The following is a 14,059-nucleotide window of genomic DNA, read 5'->3' as shown; positions in this document are numbered from 1 at the left end:
CTCGCCAATCGCGGGAGGCCAGCTTGGTAGCAGCCGGCCAATGGAGAGGCTCCAGCGAGGGCGCGGCAGCCAATGGGGAGGCTCCACGAAGGGGTAACGGAAGGTATAAAAGGGCGGGCGGCGCGGCCTGGCGGCTCAGCGGCGATCGGGGCGCGGCGTTTCTGCACGGTGAGGGCCGGGCGCGGTTCGGGCTGGGCCGCGGACGGGGGGGATGGCGGTTGAGGACACGGAAGGATCCGGCGGGGACGGGAGGCCATTCCGCACGGCGGGGGCTGGGTGGTTGCGGGGAGGGGTGAGGGGGGCGGCCGCGCACGTGGCGCCTCCGTTGTGTAACCGGCGGCCTCTCGGTAGGTGGGCGCGGGTGAGCGGTCGGTATGAGGCTTCTGCTGCTGACGCTGCTGGCGCTGGGCGCCGTCTGCGCGGACGACGAGGAGAAGAAGGAGGACGTGGGCACGGTGGTGGGCATCGACCTGGGCACCACCTACTCCTGGTGCGTGGGGACGGGCGCGGGGGGCCGGCCGGGCCGGTGGGCAGCGCGGCGGCCCTTCGGGGGAGGCAGGGCCGCGGGGAAGTGGCTGCGGGCCCGGGAGGGCGCAGGGAGGAGCAGAAGGGAAGGCGGGGGGGGATGTGTGCAGGCCGCGGCCCCGCCTGACCGTTCCGCTCCCCCCCAACCCCAGCGTGGGCGTCTTCAAGAACGGGCGCGTGGAAATCATCGCCAATGACCAGGGGAACCGCATCACGCCGTCCTATGTGGCCTTCACCCCCGAGGGGGAGCGCCTGATCGGGGATGCTGCCAAGAACCAGCTCACGTCCAACCCGGAGAACACCGTATTCGATGCCAAGCGGCTCATCGGCCGCACCTGGAACGACCCCTCCGTGCAGCAGGACATCAAGTACCTGCCCTTCAAGGTGGGCCCCGAGTGCAGAGGTGGGGGGCCTGGAGGGGAGGGCCTGCAGTTGTGGTCAGAAGAGGCATCTGCTCCCAGTGTCCCCAGGAGGATTGGTGTGTAAACAACAGATCCTGGTGTTAGCTGCACTCAGGTTATGCTTGTCGTAGAGGTTTTGCTTGATGTTTAGAAAGAACCATGGGAACAAGTTGGAGTAGTTGAATGGGACAGTATCCATTGTTCTCCTCAGGTGGTTGAGAAGAAAGCCAAGCCCCATATTCAGGTTGATGTTGGAGGTGGACAGACAAAAACATTTGCTCCTGAAGAAATTTCCGCAATGGTCCTGACGAAGATGAAGGAAACAGCAGAGGCTTACTTGGGGAAGAAAGTAAGTACACAGGAAACACTGGTAACGACTTGGATTGGCAGCTTTAGGAAATGGGAGAAGGGGAGGCTGAGCCAGGACTGACCTTGCCATCCCAAACTGCAGTCAGTGCTGCAGGCCCCTTCAGCAGCCCTGTCTGGAGGGCTAAGCTGGTGCTGGCCCTTCATCTCTGAAGATGGGCTGCTTGTTCCAGCACTGCTCAGAGTGGCTGGTACTGCTTACAGACTGCTTTTTCTGTCATTGCTGTAACTTTCTGTCCCTCCCTGCTCAGGTGACCCACGCTGTTGTCACGGTGCCAGCCTACTTCAACGATGCCCAGCGCCAGGCCACCAAGGACGCCGGCACCATCGCGGGGCTCAACGTGATGCGGATCATCAACGAGCCGTGAGTACCCACCCTGTCCTGCCCAGGGCAGCTGTGGGCTGGCACCCCAGCCCTGACAGCCTGTTCCCTGTACAGAACAGCTGCTGCCATTGCTTATGGACTGGACAAGAGAGAGGGAGAGAAGAACATCCTTGTGTTCGACCTGGGCGGGGGAACTTTTGATGTGTCCCTCCTCACAATTGACAATGGAGTCTTTGAAGTTGTGGCTACTAATGGTGACACTCACCTGGGTGGAGAAGACTTTGACCAGCGTGTTATGGAGCACTTCATCAAGCTCTACAAGAAGAAAACTGGCAAAGATGTTAGGAAGGATAACAGAGCTGTGCAGAAGCTGAGGCGGGAGGTGGAGAAGGCCAAGAGAGCTTTGTCATCTCAGCACCAGGCCAGGATTGAAATAGAGTCCTTCTTTGAAGGAGAAGATTTTTCGGAGACACTCACTCGAGCCAAGTTTGAGGAGCTGAACATGGTAAGTTTAGAAAGGTAAAGTTACACAGCCTCAGCTCTGGACTGGGACTGGGGAATGTGCAGCATCTCGTGCAGTGACATTGCACTTTGGAGTATAAATAACTCTGTGTAAGCAGGCAGCTGTTGCCTGCCAGGGAGCTGGGCCTCAGACAGTTTGGCATGTCTGCTGTGTAGTGGTGGTACTTTGTACCTCTGGGGCTGCACAATGGGGCGGGCTGGGAATACAGTCTCACAGTCCTTGGGGTTTTGCCTTTGCAGGACCTGTTCCGTTCCACTATGAAGCCTGTTCAGAAAGTTCTGGAAGATTCTGACCTGAAGAAGTCTGATATTGACGAGATTGTCCTGGTTGGTGGATCAACTCGCATCCCCAAAATCCAGCAGCTCGTTAAAGAGTTCTTCAATGGGAAGGAGCCTTCTCGTGGCATTAACCCAGACGAGGCTGTGGCCTACGGCGCGGCTGTGCAGGCCGGGGTGCTCTCTGGGGACCAGGATACAGGTAATGGCACCTTCACTGCCACCTAAGAGCTGACCCAACAGCGGATGTTGGGCACTGACAAGCAAATGCAGACCAACTTGGATCTTCTCCAGTCCTTGGAGTTCTGTGCCCCTGAGGACTCAGGATCCTGTCTGCAGCATTGTGTTTTGTTTTGAAGTTGTGTCACAGTCTTGCCTTTGATCTGCTGCAGGTGACTTGGTGCTGCTCGATGTCTGTCCCCTGACTCTTGGCATTGAGACCGTTGGAGGTGTCATGACCAAGCTGATCCCAAGAAACACCGTTGTTCCCACAAAGAAGTCTCAGATCTTCTCCACAGCTTCTGACAACCAGCCAACTGTGACCATCAAGGTCTATGAAGGTGGGTGTCAGCTGTGGTGGCCCATGTGACAGCTGCAATTTGTCTGCTGTCACAAAGGCTGTAGGTACTTTGTTCATGGAACTGTGTCACTCATGGTTTCACAAAGTACAGGCCACAGCTGGGAAAGAGAGTAACCCTGCCTCATTGTTTCTTGCAGGTGAGCGTCCCCTGACCAAGGACAACCATCTCCTGGGCACCTTTGATCTCACGGGAATCCCCCCTGCCCCTCGTGGTGTCCCCCAGATCGAGGTCACCTTTGAAATAGATGTGAACGGGATCCTCCGCGTCACGGCCGAGGACAAGGGCACTGGCAATAAGAACAAGATCACCATCACGAATGATCAGAACAGGCTGACGCCAGAGGAGATCGAGAGGATGGTCAATGATGCTGAGAAGTTTGCTGAGGAAGACAAGAAGCTGAAGGAACGCATCGATGCCCGGAATGAGCTGGAAAGCTATGCCTATTCCCTGAAGAATCAGATTGGGGACAAGGAGAAGCTGGGTGGGAAGCTGTCCTCCGAGGACAAGGAAACAATAGAGAAAGCAGTGGAGGAAAAGATCGAGTGGCTGGAAAGCCATCAGGATGGGGACATAGAAGATTTCAAAGCACAGAAGAAGGAGCTGGAGGAGGTGGTTCAGCCCATCGTTAGCAAGCTGTACGGCAGCGCCGGCCCCCCGCCCGGCGAGGAGGAGGCGGCAGAGAAGGACGAGTTGTAGATACCGGTGTCTCCAAATGTGGTGTGTGTATATATTGGACTCAGGAACACTTGTTAAAATATTGAACTCTTAATTTGGAATGTAACTTTGAATCTTCACTCGTGAGTGGAGCTGGAACCGCTAGCCCGACGTGGCTGTATCCTGCTTTTCGTTAGCAGTTGCTCGATGTCTGGGGAGGGGAGTGGGGTGGGAATGTAAATGTGGGTTTAGAAGTATTGGCAGTGGAACATTCTATTTAACAACTTGGTCATGTGAACTTGGTGTAGAGCTTTTCTACCTGGAGTGACCACAATAAATTTGTTATTTACACTGGACTCTGTTCTGGTTCTGTGATCTCCATTAGCCAGCTCCAGCCAGGATCTGGATTAACCCTGAAGAAGGATGGAGTGCAACTCACCCCCTCAAGGTCACCTTTCATGGGAAGTTTGAAAGCAGGAGCTGGGCCTCTGTTGCCTTGGGCTGAGCTGGGGTTCAGTTTCTGAAGGGAGAGGGTGGACTTGGACCTCAGTGCAGTTTTACAACAGATCCTGATAAGGAAGGGGGGATCAAGGCTGAGTAACTGCTGAAGGGGCAGCTTTTATTGAGCTGGGAGAGGGAGGTTATCCACCAGCACCCACTGCCTGCAGTAGTGGTGGTGCCCAGCAGTGAGGGAGGAGCTTGGCTTCATTATGTTTTCCTGCAGTATTAAAACTTCAGAGCTTTTAATAAAGTGTCATATGAAACAGACCATTTTCTGAACAGTGAAAAATAGTTTACACCTAATAAAGGTTCTTAGAAAAAAAGAAGTGTAATTGAAATTTGGTCTCTTTATTTAACTGATCCTTATCCAATCCATGGGATTAGTTAAGTCCAGAATGACCTTGTCTGGTGCCAGCTCCAGCCTGGCTCCTGCCATGTTCCCTGGGCTGGGGCTGCAGCAGGACCCTGTTCAGGCAGAGCCCCTGTCCCTCGGGGGTGTCAGCACCGTGCCAGCTCCCCGAGGGTAAGGAGGAGTTTAGGGGGCACAATTAACCCCAGGGGATGAGGCTGGTGCTGTGGGGGCTCTACTGGATGAGGGTGACCAGGCAGTCCCTGTGGATCTGCCCCTGCGTGTCCATGCCCCCGAACACGAACAGCAGATGGACAAAGGTGTCCTCAGCACAGCCCTCTCCCAGTGGCTGGAGGGGCTCAGCCCTGTCACCTGCTGACACAGGTGCCTCTGTCCCAGCTGGGGTGTCTCCTGTGTCCCCGTGTGCCCCAGCCTGCCAGGGAATGACACACATGGCGTGGTCCAGCCTCCCGCTGGGCAGGGGAGATTCAAACTGCAGGAGTGTCCAGTGCTGCCTCCCTGCAGTGCAAAGGTACAGCCACAGCTGTAAACATCACACACCAGGCACCGACACCATGAATTCAAGGTTTCCAGCATTCAGTCCTGCAGTGGTGTAACTCCAGGGAAGCCCAGGGCTGGAGCAGGTAACGTGTTCCCCAGCTGCCTGGCATCTTCCCTGAGAGCAGCCTCCCTACCTGTGTGATACTTGTACGTGGTATCCAGTGTCCCATCTGGGCCTATTCCACCAAAAATGTACAAGTGTTCCTGGAAGGCTGCCGAGGAGTGGGATGCCCGTCCTCCAGGGACGTCCCCAGTGGCTGGGATCTTCTCCCACCTCATGTCATCTGGTGCAGGAAACAACACGTCCACGGTTATGCATTACACAAACTCCAGGCATTTTGTTGATTTAAACAAAGCAGGTAATACTTTAAGCACTTAAGAACTAGTATTTCAGAAAAAAATGTCTGCCCAGATCAAAGCACAGCTCACAGGCACTGCCCTGCCTGTTCCATCCACACTTACTGGTATCCATGCAGAACAGGTCATTGTAAAACACATCTCCAGCTAAACCTCCATGGATGAAGAGCTTGGTCCCAACTGCAACCACGGCGTGCCCGTGCCGAGGAGAAGGGGGCTCACCATGAGTCTCGGGCTGGGACCAGGTCAGGGTGGCTAAAATGGCAAGTACAGGTGCATTAGGAAGAAAACTTAGGAAGAAAACCCTGGAAATTCTACAGACCAGCAGCCCCAGAGCCCTGCCGAGGCTGCCCATCCAAGCCACTGGCTGTCAATTCCCAGTGACCACAAGGGCCTGTCAAGAGAAGAACGGCCACCCATCCCGTGGGACTCCTCCAAAGAGAGCTCAGCAATTCCAGCCCTCCGGCTGCACCCCAAGGGCAGCTCCATCCCCCGGGTGGGAGGTACCTGTGTCGAACACGTGCAGCCGCCGGTCCTTCACCGGCTCCGCTCCCTTGTCTCCTCCCCCGAACACGAACAGCCGGGCCCCGACGGCCGCCGAGGACGTGTGGAATGTCCGAGCTTGCGGCTGCTCGCCGCTCACCGCAGGGCTCTCCCACGTTCCTATTTCTAGTTAAGACATTTCATTAACCGGACAACCACGACGGGAAGGGAGGCCAGGCCCGAGCCCAGCCCGGGGCACTCACCGGGGTCCAGCACCTGCACGCAGCCGCGGTTCCCGGCGGGGTGGGCTCCGCCGAACACCCAGAGGCGCGGGGGGCCGCTGGCCGACAGCAGCGTGGCGTGCTCGTAGCGCGGCCTCAGTCCGCGCCAGCCGGCGGGGACCCAGCGCAGCGGGGCTGTGGACGGCGACAGGCGATCGGACCCGGAACCGGCCCCGGTCCCGGTCCCGGCCCCGGCCCGGCCCGGCCCTCACCCAGCTCCACGAAATGCGCGTCCGCGAAGGCCCCGGCGGGGTCGGCACCGCCCAGCAGCAGGACGCGGCCGGGCAGGAGGAGGCAGCCGAGTCCCACGCGGCCGCGGGGCCGCTCCCCGCGCGGGCTCAGCCGGTACCTGCGGGGCGAGGGCGGCGCTCAGCGCGGGCTGCTCCCGCCGGTCCCCCCCCATGGCGGCGGGGCCGCTGCCGGGCCGCCCGGCCGGAAGTGCCTCCGGAAGTGCCGTGCGCTTCCGCCCGCGCCGGCGGCGCGCTCCGCCGCCCGGAAGTGGCGGGGGGGGCCCGCTTCTGGCCGAGCCCGTGCCAAGATGGCGCCGCTGGACCTGGACAAGTACGTGGAGATCGCGCGGCTCTGCAAGTACCTGCCCGAGAACGACCTCAAGGTGCGGCCGCGGCGGCGGGGCCGGGACCGGCCGGGGCGGGCAGGGGCCGGCGCGGGCGCTGCCGGGCGGGCCGGAGCGGGCGGTGCCGGTGGTCCCGGCGCTGACCCCGACCCTGCCCCGCTCCGTCCCGCAGCGCCTCTGTGACTATGTCTGTGACCTGCTGCTGGAGGAGTCCAACGTCCAGCCCGTCTCTACGCCCGTCACCGTCTGCGGGGACATCCACGGGCAGGTAAGGCCGGGCCGGGCCGCTCCCGGTGCAGCCCCGGGCCGCAGTCGGTGCCGATGCCCGGTGCCCCTCACGCCTCTCTCCCCCCGCAGTTCTATGACCTGTGCGAGCTGTTCCGGACCGGCGGGCAGGTCCCCGACACCAACTACATCTTCATGGTAGGTGTCCCGCTGGGTTCGACAGGGGCTGGGGCCGAAAGCCCGAGGGGCTCCCGAGTCCCGGGGCCGCTGTTGGCTCCGGCCCGCCGGGAGCTGCCGGGAGCCCGCGGGGTGAGGCACAGCGCCCTGCCCTGCCCGGGTGTCCCGGGGTCACGTCAGGACAGCGGTGAGGGGAGTGCCCAGCCCACAGCTGACAGCCGGAGCCGCCGCGGGTCCCGGCAGGGCCGCTGCCCTCCGGCGCCGGGTTTCTTTGTGGCAGTGAGCAGCTGAGAGCCGGTGTGTCACTGCACTTTCTCGGTGACTGTGCTCCGTGTGTCTCTGCCTTCAGGGGGACTTTGTAGACCGAGGGTATTACAGCCTGGAGACCTTCACGTTCCTCCTTGCACTGAAAGCCAAGTGGCCTGACCGCATCACGCTGCTGCGAGGCAACCACGAGAGCAGGCAGATCACCCAGGTGTACGGGTTCTACGGTGGGTGCCGCTGTGCCACGCTGTGCCTGAGCTCCCCTGCCTCGGGACGGCAGCCGCGGTGCCCGGGCTGGGTGGGACACGGGCTGCGGGCTGTCGTTTGGCAACATGGCCGTTGTGTTTCTGAAATGGAACGTGTTTAAGGCAGACCTTGCTGCTCTCTTCCTCTGGCACGTGGGGTTTCTGCTTGTGTCGTGGTGCCACGCTCAGGCACGGGCAGAGCGGGAGGTGCTCGGTCCCTGCTGCTGCTGCTGGCAGGGCTCCTGTGGCACACCTGGGTGTGCAGGTTCTGCTCTCAGGGTTTGCTCTGCCTGTCCTCTCTATTCCACGAGGAATAAAACTGTTCTATCCCACAGACGAGTGCCAAACCAAATACGGGAACGCGAACGCCTGGAGATACTGCACCAAAGTCTTTGACATGCTCACAATAGCAGCTGTAAGTGCCAGCAGCACGGTAACAGCACCAGCAGCTTGTGCAGAGGGGAGCTGCAGGGCTGCTGAGCTGAGGTTCCCCTGGCAGCCGTGCTGAGCGTTCTGTGCCCTCCTTCCCTGCAGTTAATAGACGAGCAGATCCTGTGTGTGCACGGGGGCCTCTCCCCAGACATCAAGACCCTGGACCAGATCCGGACCATCGAGCGTAACCAGGAGATCCCTCACAAAGGCGCCTTCTGCGACCTGGTGTGGTCGGACCCGGAGGACGTGGACACGTGGGCCATCAGCCCCCGCGGGGCGGGCTGGCTCTTCGGGGCCAAGGTCACCAACGAGGTAACGCTGCCCAGAGCCCACTGCTGCTGCCCAGAGCTCACTGCTTCCCAGAGCCCACTGCTGCTGCCCAGAGCCCCCTGCTGCCCAGGGCCCCCAGGGCCCACTGCTGCCCAGAGCCCACTGCTGCTCAGAGCCCCACTGCTGCCCAGGGCCCACTGCTGCCCGGGGCCCCCAGGGTCCCACTGCTGCTCAGAGCCCCGCAGCCCAGGCTGGGGATGGGGGAGCTGAGGGGCTCAGCTCAGCATGGTGTTTGAGTGCACCGAGGGCACTGCAGGACACTGAGCTCCCCGGTCACGCCTCTGCCAGGTGGGGAAGCTTGGCTTGTGCCAGCTGGAAAAAATGAGCCACTTGAACCTAAAAGCACAAATGTAACTGCCAGATGTACTAATACCCATCTTACTTTCGATAAGTGTGATGTGGTGGGACTCACTAGTGTCCCTGGGCTCTGTGTGGAGTGGTTTCCAAAGGATCTAGGAGAAAAATACAATTTTTTAAGCAATCCTTGAGTTAATTTTGTTGTGTCTGCACTGCTCAGACTCCTCAGGGCTCTAGACAGTGGCCTTGCCAGGCTCTGACCTGGCCACGCTCAGCCTGCGTTGTCGTGTGGCCCTGGCACAGCACGTTAGGAAGGCTTGAGCGAGGGCACAGCACAGCCCTGCTGCCTGGCTGTCAGCTGTTGCTCAGTGTATTTCACAGGGTTCCTCACTGCTGCAGCCCTGTTGTGTTCTGTGTCCCGCTGGGCAGGCCAGGAGCAGTGCAGCCCACGCTGACCTCCCCCTTCCCTTGCAGTTCGTTCACATCAACAACCTGAAGCTGATCTGCAGAGCGCACCAGCTGGTCCACGAAGGATACAAATTCATGTTTGATGAGAAGCTGGTAACGGTATGGTCAGCTCCCAACTACTGCTACCGCTGCGGGAACATCGCGTCCATCATGGTCTTCAAAGATGTAAATACACGAGAACCAAAGTTATTCCGCGCAGTTCCAGACTCAGAGCGAGTCATTCCTCCCAGGACAACCACGCCGTACTTCCTCTGAGCCCTCGCCCGCCTGCTGTCACCTCTCCCTGTCCTGCCCCTTTACAATATACTTTTTATTGAGCACTTTGCTGCTGAAATGCTGCCTCTTGCCTTTTTTATTTTTAAATTATCTAAATTTATTGTGTATTATGGTGTCTGTAGCAAGTTTTTTTTTCCCCCCGCCCCTAGATTAATTTCAGAGTATTTGTAATATGTCCTTGAGATTTGTACTACTGCATGTAGTCCTTGCCTCGTCCTGGGTTAGATGAACCGATTCCTTTAACCACCGCGCTCCGGGAGCCGCTCGGGCCCGTCTCTTGATCAGCTTTTTGTTTTTGGTAAGTTTTAAGAAATTTCAGCAGCAAAGTCAGTGCCCGGTGTGCGGCGGGGCCGGGGCTGCCCGTGCTGCGTTCCCGGCGCAGGACCGAGCCAGCCTTTTCCGAGTGTTCCGTGGATCCCAGTAAAGCGCTCGAAGGGCCGTTCCCCGTTCCCGGTTTGTTCCGTTTTCCTCGGGATCCCGATTAAACCCGCGAACCTGCTGCAGCGACGGGATTTGTACATTAAAGTCATTGTTCGGATTTTTCCCAGGCTCTGTTGTGTTTTCACTGGCGGCGCGCGCGGGCCGGGCCGGGGCGGGGCGGGGCGCGGCGGCCGCGCGGGTTCCGCTTCCGCCGGGGCCGGCGCCGTTTCCGGCTGGCGCGGGGCCGGGGCGGCGGGGATGGCGCGGAGCACGCTCTCGTCCCGCTTCCGCCGCCTCGACATCGACCAGTACGACGAGAACCGCTTCGTGGAGGAGCCCGAGGAGGCGGCGGCGGCCGAGCCCGATGCCAGCCCCGAGGTGGAAGCGCTGCTCAGGCAATATCCTTTGGGCGGGGGGGTCCCGGGGGCCGGGGCGGTCCCGGGGACCGGCCGTGATGCCCGCTCGGGGCCCGAGCCGGCCGCGGGCCGCGCTGCCGGTCGGTGCCCGCGCGTCCCGCGCACGCAGGTCCCGGTTTGAGTCCTTGACCCGCCGCCGCACAGGCGAGGCGCTCCGGGCCTTCCACACCGCCATCCGCAGCTCCCCGGGCAGCGGCAGGAACCAGGCGATGAAGGTACGGGCCGGGCAGGGACAGCGGCTCCCCGCGCTCGGAGCAGCACCGCTGCGGTCGGTGAGCCGGTGCTGGCACGGGGGATCCCCCTGGGGTCCCCCCGGGATCCCCCTTCCTCCTCCAAGCCCAGGTGTGCTCACCTCGCTTGCAGAAATAACCCAGCCTGGAGCGTGGCCGTCTCTGGCCAAACACGAGTCTTGGGATCGTTCCCTGCTGTTCTCGTTCTCACATTTCTCTCTTTGCCTTGTCTTCCCAGGAGCAGGCCCAGGGAACGATGCTTAAAGTCCTCACATCTTTTAAAAGCAGTGAAATAGAACAAGCGGTGAATTCCTTAGACAGAAACGGTATTGATTTGTTAATGAAGTACATTTATAAAGGATTTGAAAAGCCAACAGAAAACAGCAGTGCAATATTACTTCAGTGGCACGAAAAGGTACGTGTTGGGGGCAGCCTTGGCTCAGCCAGGCTCGCAGGGGTTTCAGGAGAGCCCTGAAGGGAAGCAGGTGCTGCAGGGCCTCATCCCTGAGGAGCTCAGTGTTTCCTTTCATCTTTGGTCTCTCTGAGCCTGCATTGACAAAGCCTCTGCCTGTATTTCAAACCTTACCCCCACGGGGAGAGGAGACTCGGGGCAGGGAGCTCTCCCTGCAGGAGAAAGCCTCGTGCTGCCGAGGGCATGTGGGCAGCAGGGCTCCACGAGGAGAGGGGTGGCAGGGGACACGGGGCAGCTGCAGCTTCCTCTGCGCCCAGCTCGGGGGGCTCAGGCTGGCAGTTTGCATCAGCTGAGTCTCAGGGTTTAGCACACTTGTTTGGTTCGCCCAGGAGAGGATTTGGAGGTGTCCAGAGATTCCACTGGGGACCAGCAGGGGCCTCTTGCCCCTGTTTCTGTGGAATGTCAGCTGTGAAGCAGGGAGTGTGGGATGTGTTCAGCAGCTGACTGTGGAACCTCCTTCCCTGTCTGTGATGGGCTGAGGCACATCCCTGCAGCAGCTGCTGGCTGCCCCTGCCCCGGGCAGGAATCCAAGTGAACTCCTGTCCCACTGCAGGGGTTTCAGCTGAAGCCCTGGCTGTCAGTGCTCCTAGGAAAACTGATCCCTGGGAATGCTGCAGCTCCCTGTGCAGAGCAGCTGCTGTGAGTGCTGGTGTCCTTTCCCAAGGTGCAGAGCTTTTTCCTGCTGTACGTGAAGCTGGTGTAGTGTGACTCCAGCTACTGCTCCTGTCACCAGCTTTGCCAAGCCTTGACAAGGGAGGAGGGAATTTCTCAGGACAGCAAAGAACATGTTTCTGCTTGGGTTTTTTTTCCATTTTTTCCTGTTGTTTCCACTGAGGTGCTTTCAGGTAAGTGTGGGTGGTGCTCCCAGCATGGGAGGTGACACACCACCACCCTGACTGGTACTCAGAGCATGTAGGGACATGAAAGGCATCTCGTCCTCTCTGTTGTGAAAGAAACAAGGCAGGTCTGAGTAGGCAGGGTTAAAGCCTGATTGTTCTGCTTTGTGGCAGTACTGGTAGGATGTGTGGCTTGCTCAGAGCAGAGTCAGCTCAGTGGTAGTACCAGTCTGTCCTCTGGAAAAGGCCTGTGGCAGGTCTGGTGGCTCAGGAGCATTTACCTGCCTGGAGCACCTGCCAGTCCTGCTCCAGGTGGGTGCTCTGTGTTTGTCCAGCCGTGGTCCCCAGGGCCCAGCTCTGCTCTGATCCCTGTGCTCCGTCGCCTTGTGGCTGCAAAGTAAATGCCCCACTTCCAGCAGTCAGCTTAAATACTTATTTTTTTCATAATCACCTCCATCTTCTAGACTTCAGAAGGAAACACTGTTCACATTGAGGGACACAAACGAAACTGAAGCGAGCCCTTCCTCCTCTCCTCAGGGATGCAGGAGGTGAGACATTCTGCTCTGTCAGTGACTTGCAACACTGGAGCCCTCGAGATCCAAAAGCTGGTTAGACTGTGGAGAATGACAGTCTCTAGTTTTGGAGCAGAGCCATAGTCCCTTCCGTGGCTAAACTCTTCAGTGTTTGTTCTGTGTGGGATGTGGTGACTCTGTACCCTCTCTCCTTTCCCACAGGCACTGGCAGTAGGAGGCCTGGGCTCCATTATAAGAGTTCTCACAGCAAGAAAGACTGTGTAAAGACTTAACTTGGACAGAGGTGACGGTCAGGTTTGGACTCAGAAGAAGGAATGAGCTGAAAGTACACTGGTCCATCTTTATTAGAGATTGCAATCTACTGAAATCCTACAGTAACCTCCTCTTGGAATGCTTTTAACCTTAAAGGTGGGGGAAGAGTAAAGGTATTCCTGCATATTCCGACTATCACGTATAGGAGCCAAGACATTCTCCTGCTCCCTTCTTTAACAGGCAGAGAGAAGGCACACTCCTGCCTCCTGTTACTGTAAGTGAACAGGTATTTCAGATGCTGCTTTAGCCAGGTGTGGTGTCCTGCTTAGTCCCCAGGTAGCTGTGTCCAGCTGAGATCTGCAGCTGAGGGTGGGAGAAGGGCTGTTGGAACGGCTGTGAACGTGCGGGTGAAGGACTCTTGGACTCTGGGGTTGGGTTCATGTAAAGTGAAGTGCCTGCTGCATCAATAAAGTTCTTGGATCACGTGAGTTAAATTTATTTTCAGCTAAATTGTAAGTCTGACAGTTACTCCACAGCAGGCCTGCAATAACCCAGTACAACCCAGTGTCCACCTTGGTAGGACTGCTCCTAACTCCAGCAACTTTGAGAATTTGTCCTCAAATCCAGCTCTGTCCTGGATGTAGGGAGTGAGTTCAGCTGTCCCAATCAAGACTTACAAGATGCAGTGAACAGAACACACAGTAAGCACCCTGGCTTTGATTTTTATGTTCTTATCCACGCTAGAAAGTCGAGCAGATACTTCAGCACTTGTGACTTTGTGATCAGTGTGTCCTCTGCCCAGGCAGGACACACCTCCTGGATCCATGGCTGTCCCCTCGTCCCTCTGGCTCGGGCAGGGCTCCCTGCCCTTTGGCACCAAGGAGCAGCTGCCCGGGGAGCCCCAGCTCCACCCAGCCCTCGCTTCCATCAGCAGCAGCTGGTCCTGCTGGGAGGGGATTTTGGAAGCAGCAGTGGCACAAGTCCCTGTGGGAGGCCTTGGTGGCACAGCTGGCACACCCATCCTCACCCTGGGCAAAGGTGGGGTTTGGGTCATGGTTTAAAAGTCAATTTTAAATAGCTATAGCATCCCAGTGGAGATAACCAGAACTATAAAAAGAAGGAAATCAAGATCAGGGGTTTGATCCAAAATGTATTGCACCACAAATTTCATAGTGTTTCATCATACAATCCATATTTACAGCATAGAAGGAATGTAGGGAGTGAGTTCAGCTGTCCCAATCAAGACTTACAAGATGCAGTGAACAGAACACACAGTAAGCACCCTGGCTTTGATTTTTATGTTCTTATCCACGCTAGAAAGTCGAGCAGATACTTCAGCACTTGTGACTTTGTGATCAGTGTGTCCTCTGCCCAGGCAGGACACACCTCCTGGATCCATGGCTGTCCCCTCGTCCCTCTGGCTCGGGCAG

General features: G+C 58.2%; 4 protein-coding genes across 5 annotated transcripts; 3 read left to right on the top strand and 1 right to left on the bottom strand.

Annotated features, from left to right (window-relative positions):
- Nucleotides 1–18: 18 nt before the first annotated feature.
- Nucleotides 19–4,006, top strand: HSPA5 (heat shock protein family A (Hsp70) member 5). Its single transcript, XM_041483848.1, has 9 exons — nt 19–168; nt 352–490; nt 678–909; nt 1,138–1,275; nt 1,544–1,656; nt 1,732–2,122; nt 2,380–2,617; nt 2,808–2,975; nt 3,133–4,006. The coding sequence occupies exons 2-9, from the start codon at nt 375–377 to the stop codon at nt 3,690–3,692; spliced, it is 1,956 nt and encodes a 651-aa protein (XP_041339782.1). The 5' UTR covers nt 19–168; nt 352–374; the 3' UTR covers nt 3,693–4,006.
- A 477-nt stretch (nt 4,007–4,483) lies between these two features.
- Nucleotides 4,484–6,551, bottom strand: RABEPK (Rab9 effector protein with kelch motifs; the record flags this gene model as incomplete). Its single annotated transcript, XM_041483869.1, has 6 exons — nt 4,484–5,019; nt 5,196–5,345; nt 5,524–5,673; nt 5,926–6,087; nt 6,165–6,317; nt 6,395–6,551. Coding segments are annotated over 6 exons (1,056 nt in total), but the record flags the coding sequence as incomplete, so codon positions are not given.
- Nucleotides 6,552–6,674: 123 nt separating this feature from the next.
- On the top strand, nt 6,675–10,013 carry PPP6C (protein phosphatase 6 catalytic subunit). The gene is given in 7 exon segments (XM_041483849.1): nt 6,675–6,846; nt 6,848–7,024; nt 7,114–7,179; nt 7,508–7,649; nt 8,003–8,082; nt 8,202–8,411; nt 9,201–10,013. Coding segments are annotated over 7 exon segments (1,050 nt in total). The 5' UTR covers nt 6,675–6,720; the 3' UTR covers nt 9,450–10,013.
- A 28-nt stretch (nt 10,014–10,041) lies between these two features.
- On the top strand, nt 10,042–13,112 carry ARPC5L (actin related protein 2/3 complex subunit 5 like). 2 transcript variants are annotated; one of them, XM_041483850.1, is made up of 4 exons: nt 10,089–10,288; nt 10,449–10,521; nt 10,775–10,951; nt 12,579–13,112. In XM_041483850.1, exons 1-4 carry the CDS (start codon nt 10,149–10,151, stop codon nt 12,639–12,641), a joined length of 453 nt encoding a protein of 150 aa, XP_041339784.1. In that variant the 5' UTR covers nt 10,089–10,148; the 3' UTR covers nt 12,642–13,112. The 2 variants fall into 2 exon arrangements, with proteins under 2 accessions (XP_041339785.1, XP_041339784.1); XM_041483851.1 differs by lacking the exon at nt 12,579–13,112 and having other exon boundaries at nt 10,042–10,288; nt 10,449–10,648; nt 10,775–10,829.
- The last annotated feature ends 947 nt before the right edge of the window (nt 13,113–14,059 follow it).

Source organism: Pyrgilauda ruficollis, unplaced genomic scaffold, assembly GCF_017590135.1.
Source record: "Pyrgilauda ruficollis isolate IOZ18807 unplaced genomic scaffold, ASM1759013v1 scaffold62, whole genome shotgun sequence".
Lineage (NCBI taxonomy): Eukaryota > Metazoa > Chordata > Aves > Passeriformes > Passeridae > Pyrgilauda > Pyrgilauda ruficollis.
The sequence above is the reverse complement of the archived record's forward strand: the minus strand, read 5'-3'. Positions and strand labels throughout refer to the sequence as shown.

Coding starts and splice junctions, on each gene's coding strand:
- ARPC5L (XM_041483850.1), top strand. CDS start 10,149: ATGGCGCGGAGCACGCTCTCGTCCCGCTTCCGCCGCCTCGACATCGAC. Junction 10,289..10,448: donor GTGGAAGCGCTGCTCAGGCA/ATATCCTTTGGG, acceptor CCGCCGCCGCAC/AGGCGAGGCGCTCCGGGCCT. Junction 10,952..12,578: donor TACTTCAGTGGCACGAAAAG/GTACGTGTTGGG, acceptor CCTTTCCCACAG/GCACTGGCAGTAGGAGGCCT.
- HSPA5 (XM_041483848.1), top strand. CDS start 375: ATGAGGCTTCTGCTGCTGACGCTGCTGGCGCTGGGCGCCGTCTGCGCG. Junction 2,123..2,379: donor AGTTTGAGGAGCTGAACATG/GTAAGTTTAGAA, acceptor TTGCCTTTGCAG/GACCTGTTCCGTTCCACTAT. Junction 2,976..3,132: donor GACCATCAAGGTCTATGAAG/GTGGGTGTCAGC, acceptor TGTTTCTTGCAG/GTGAGCGTCCCCTGACCAAG.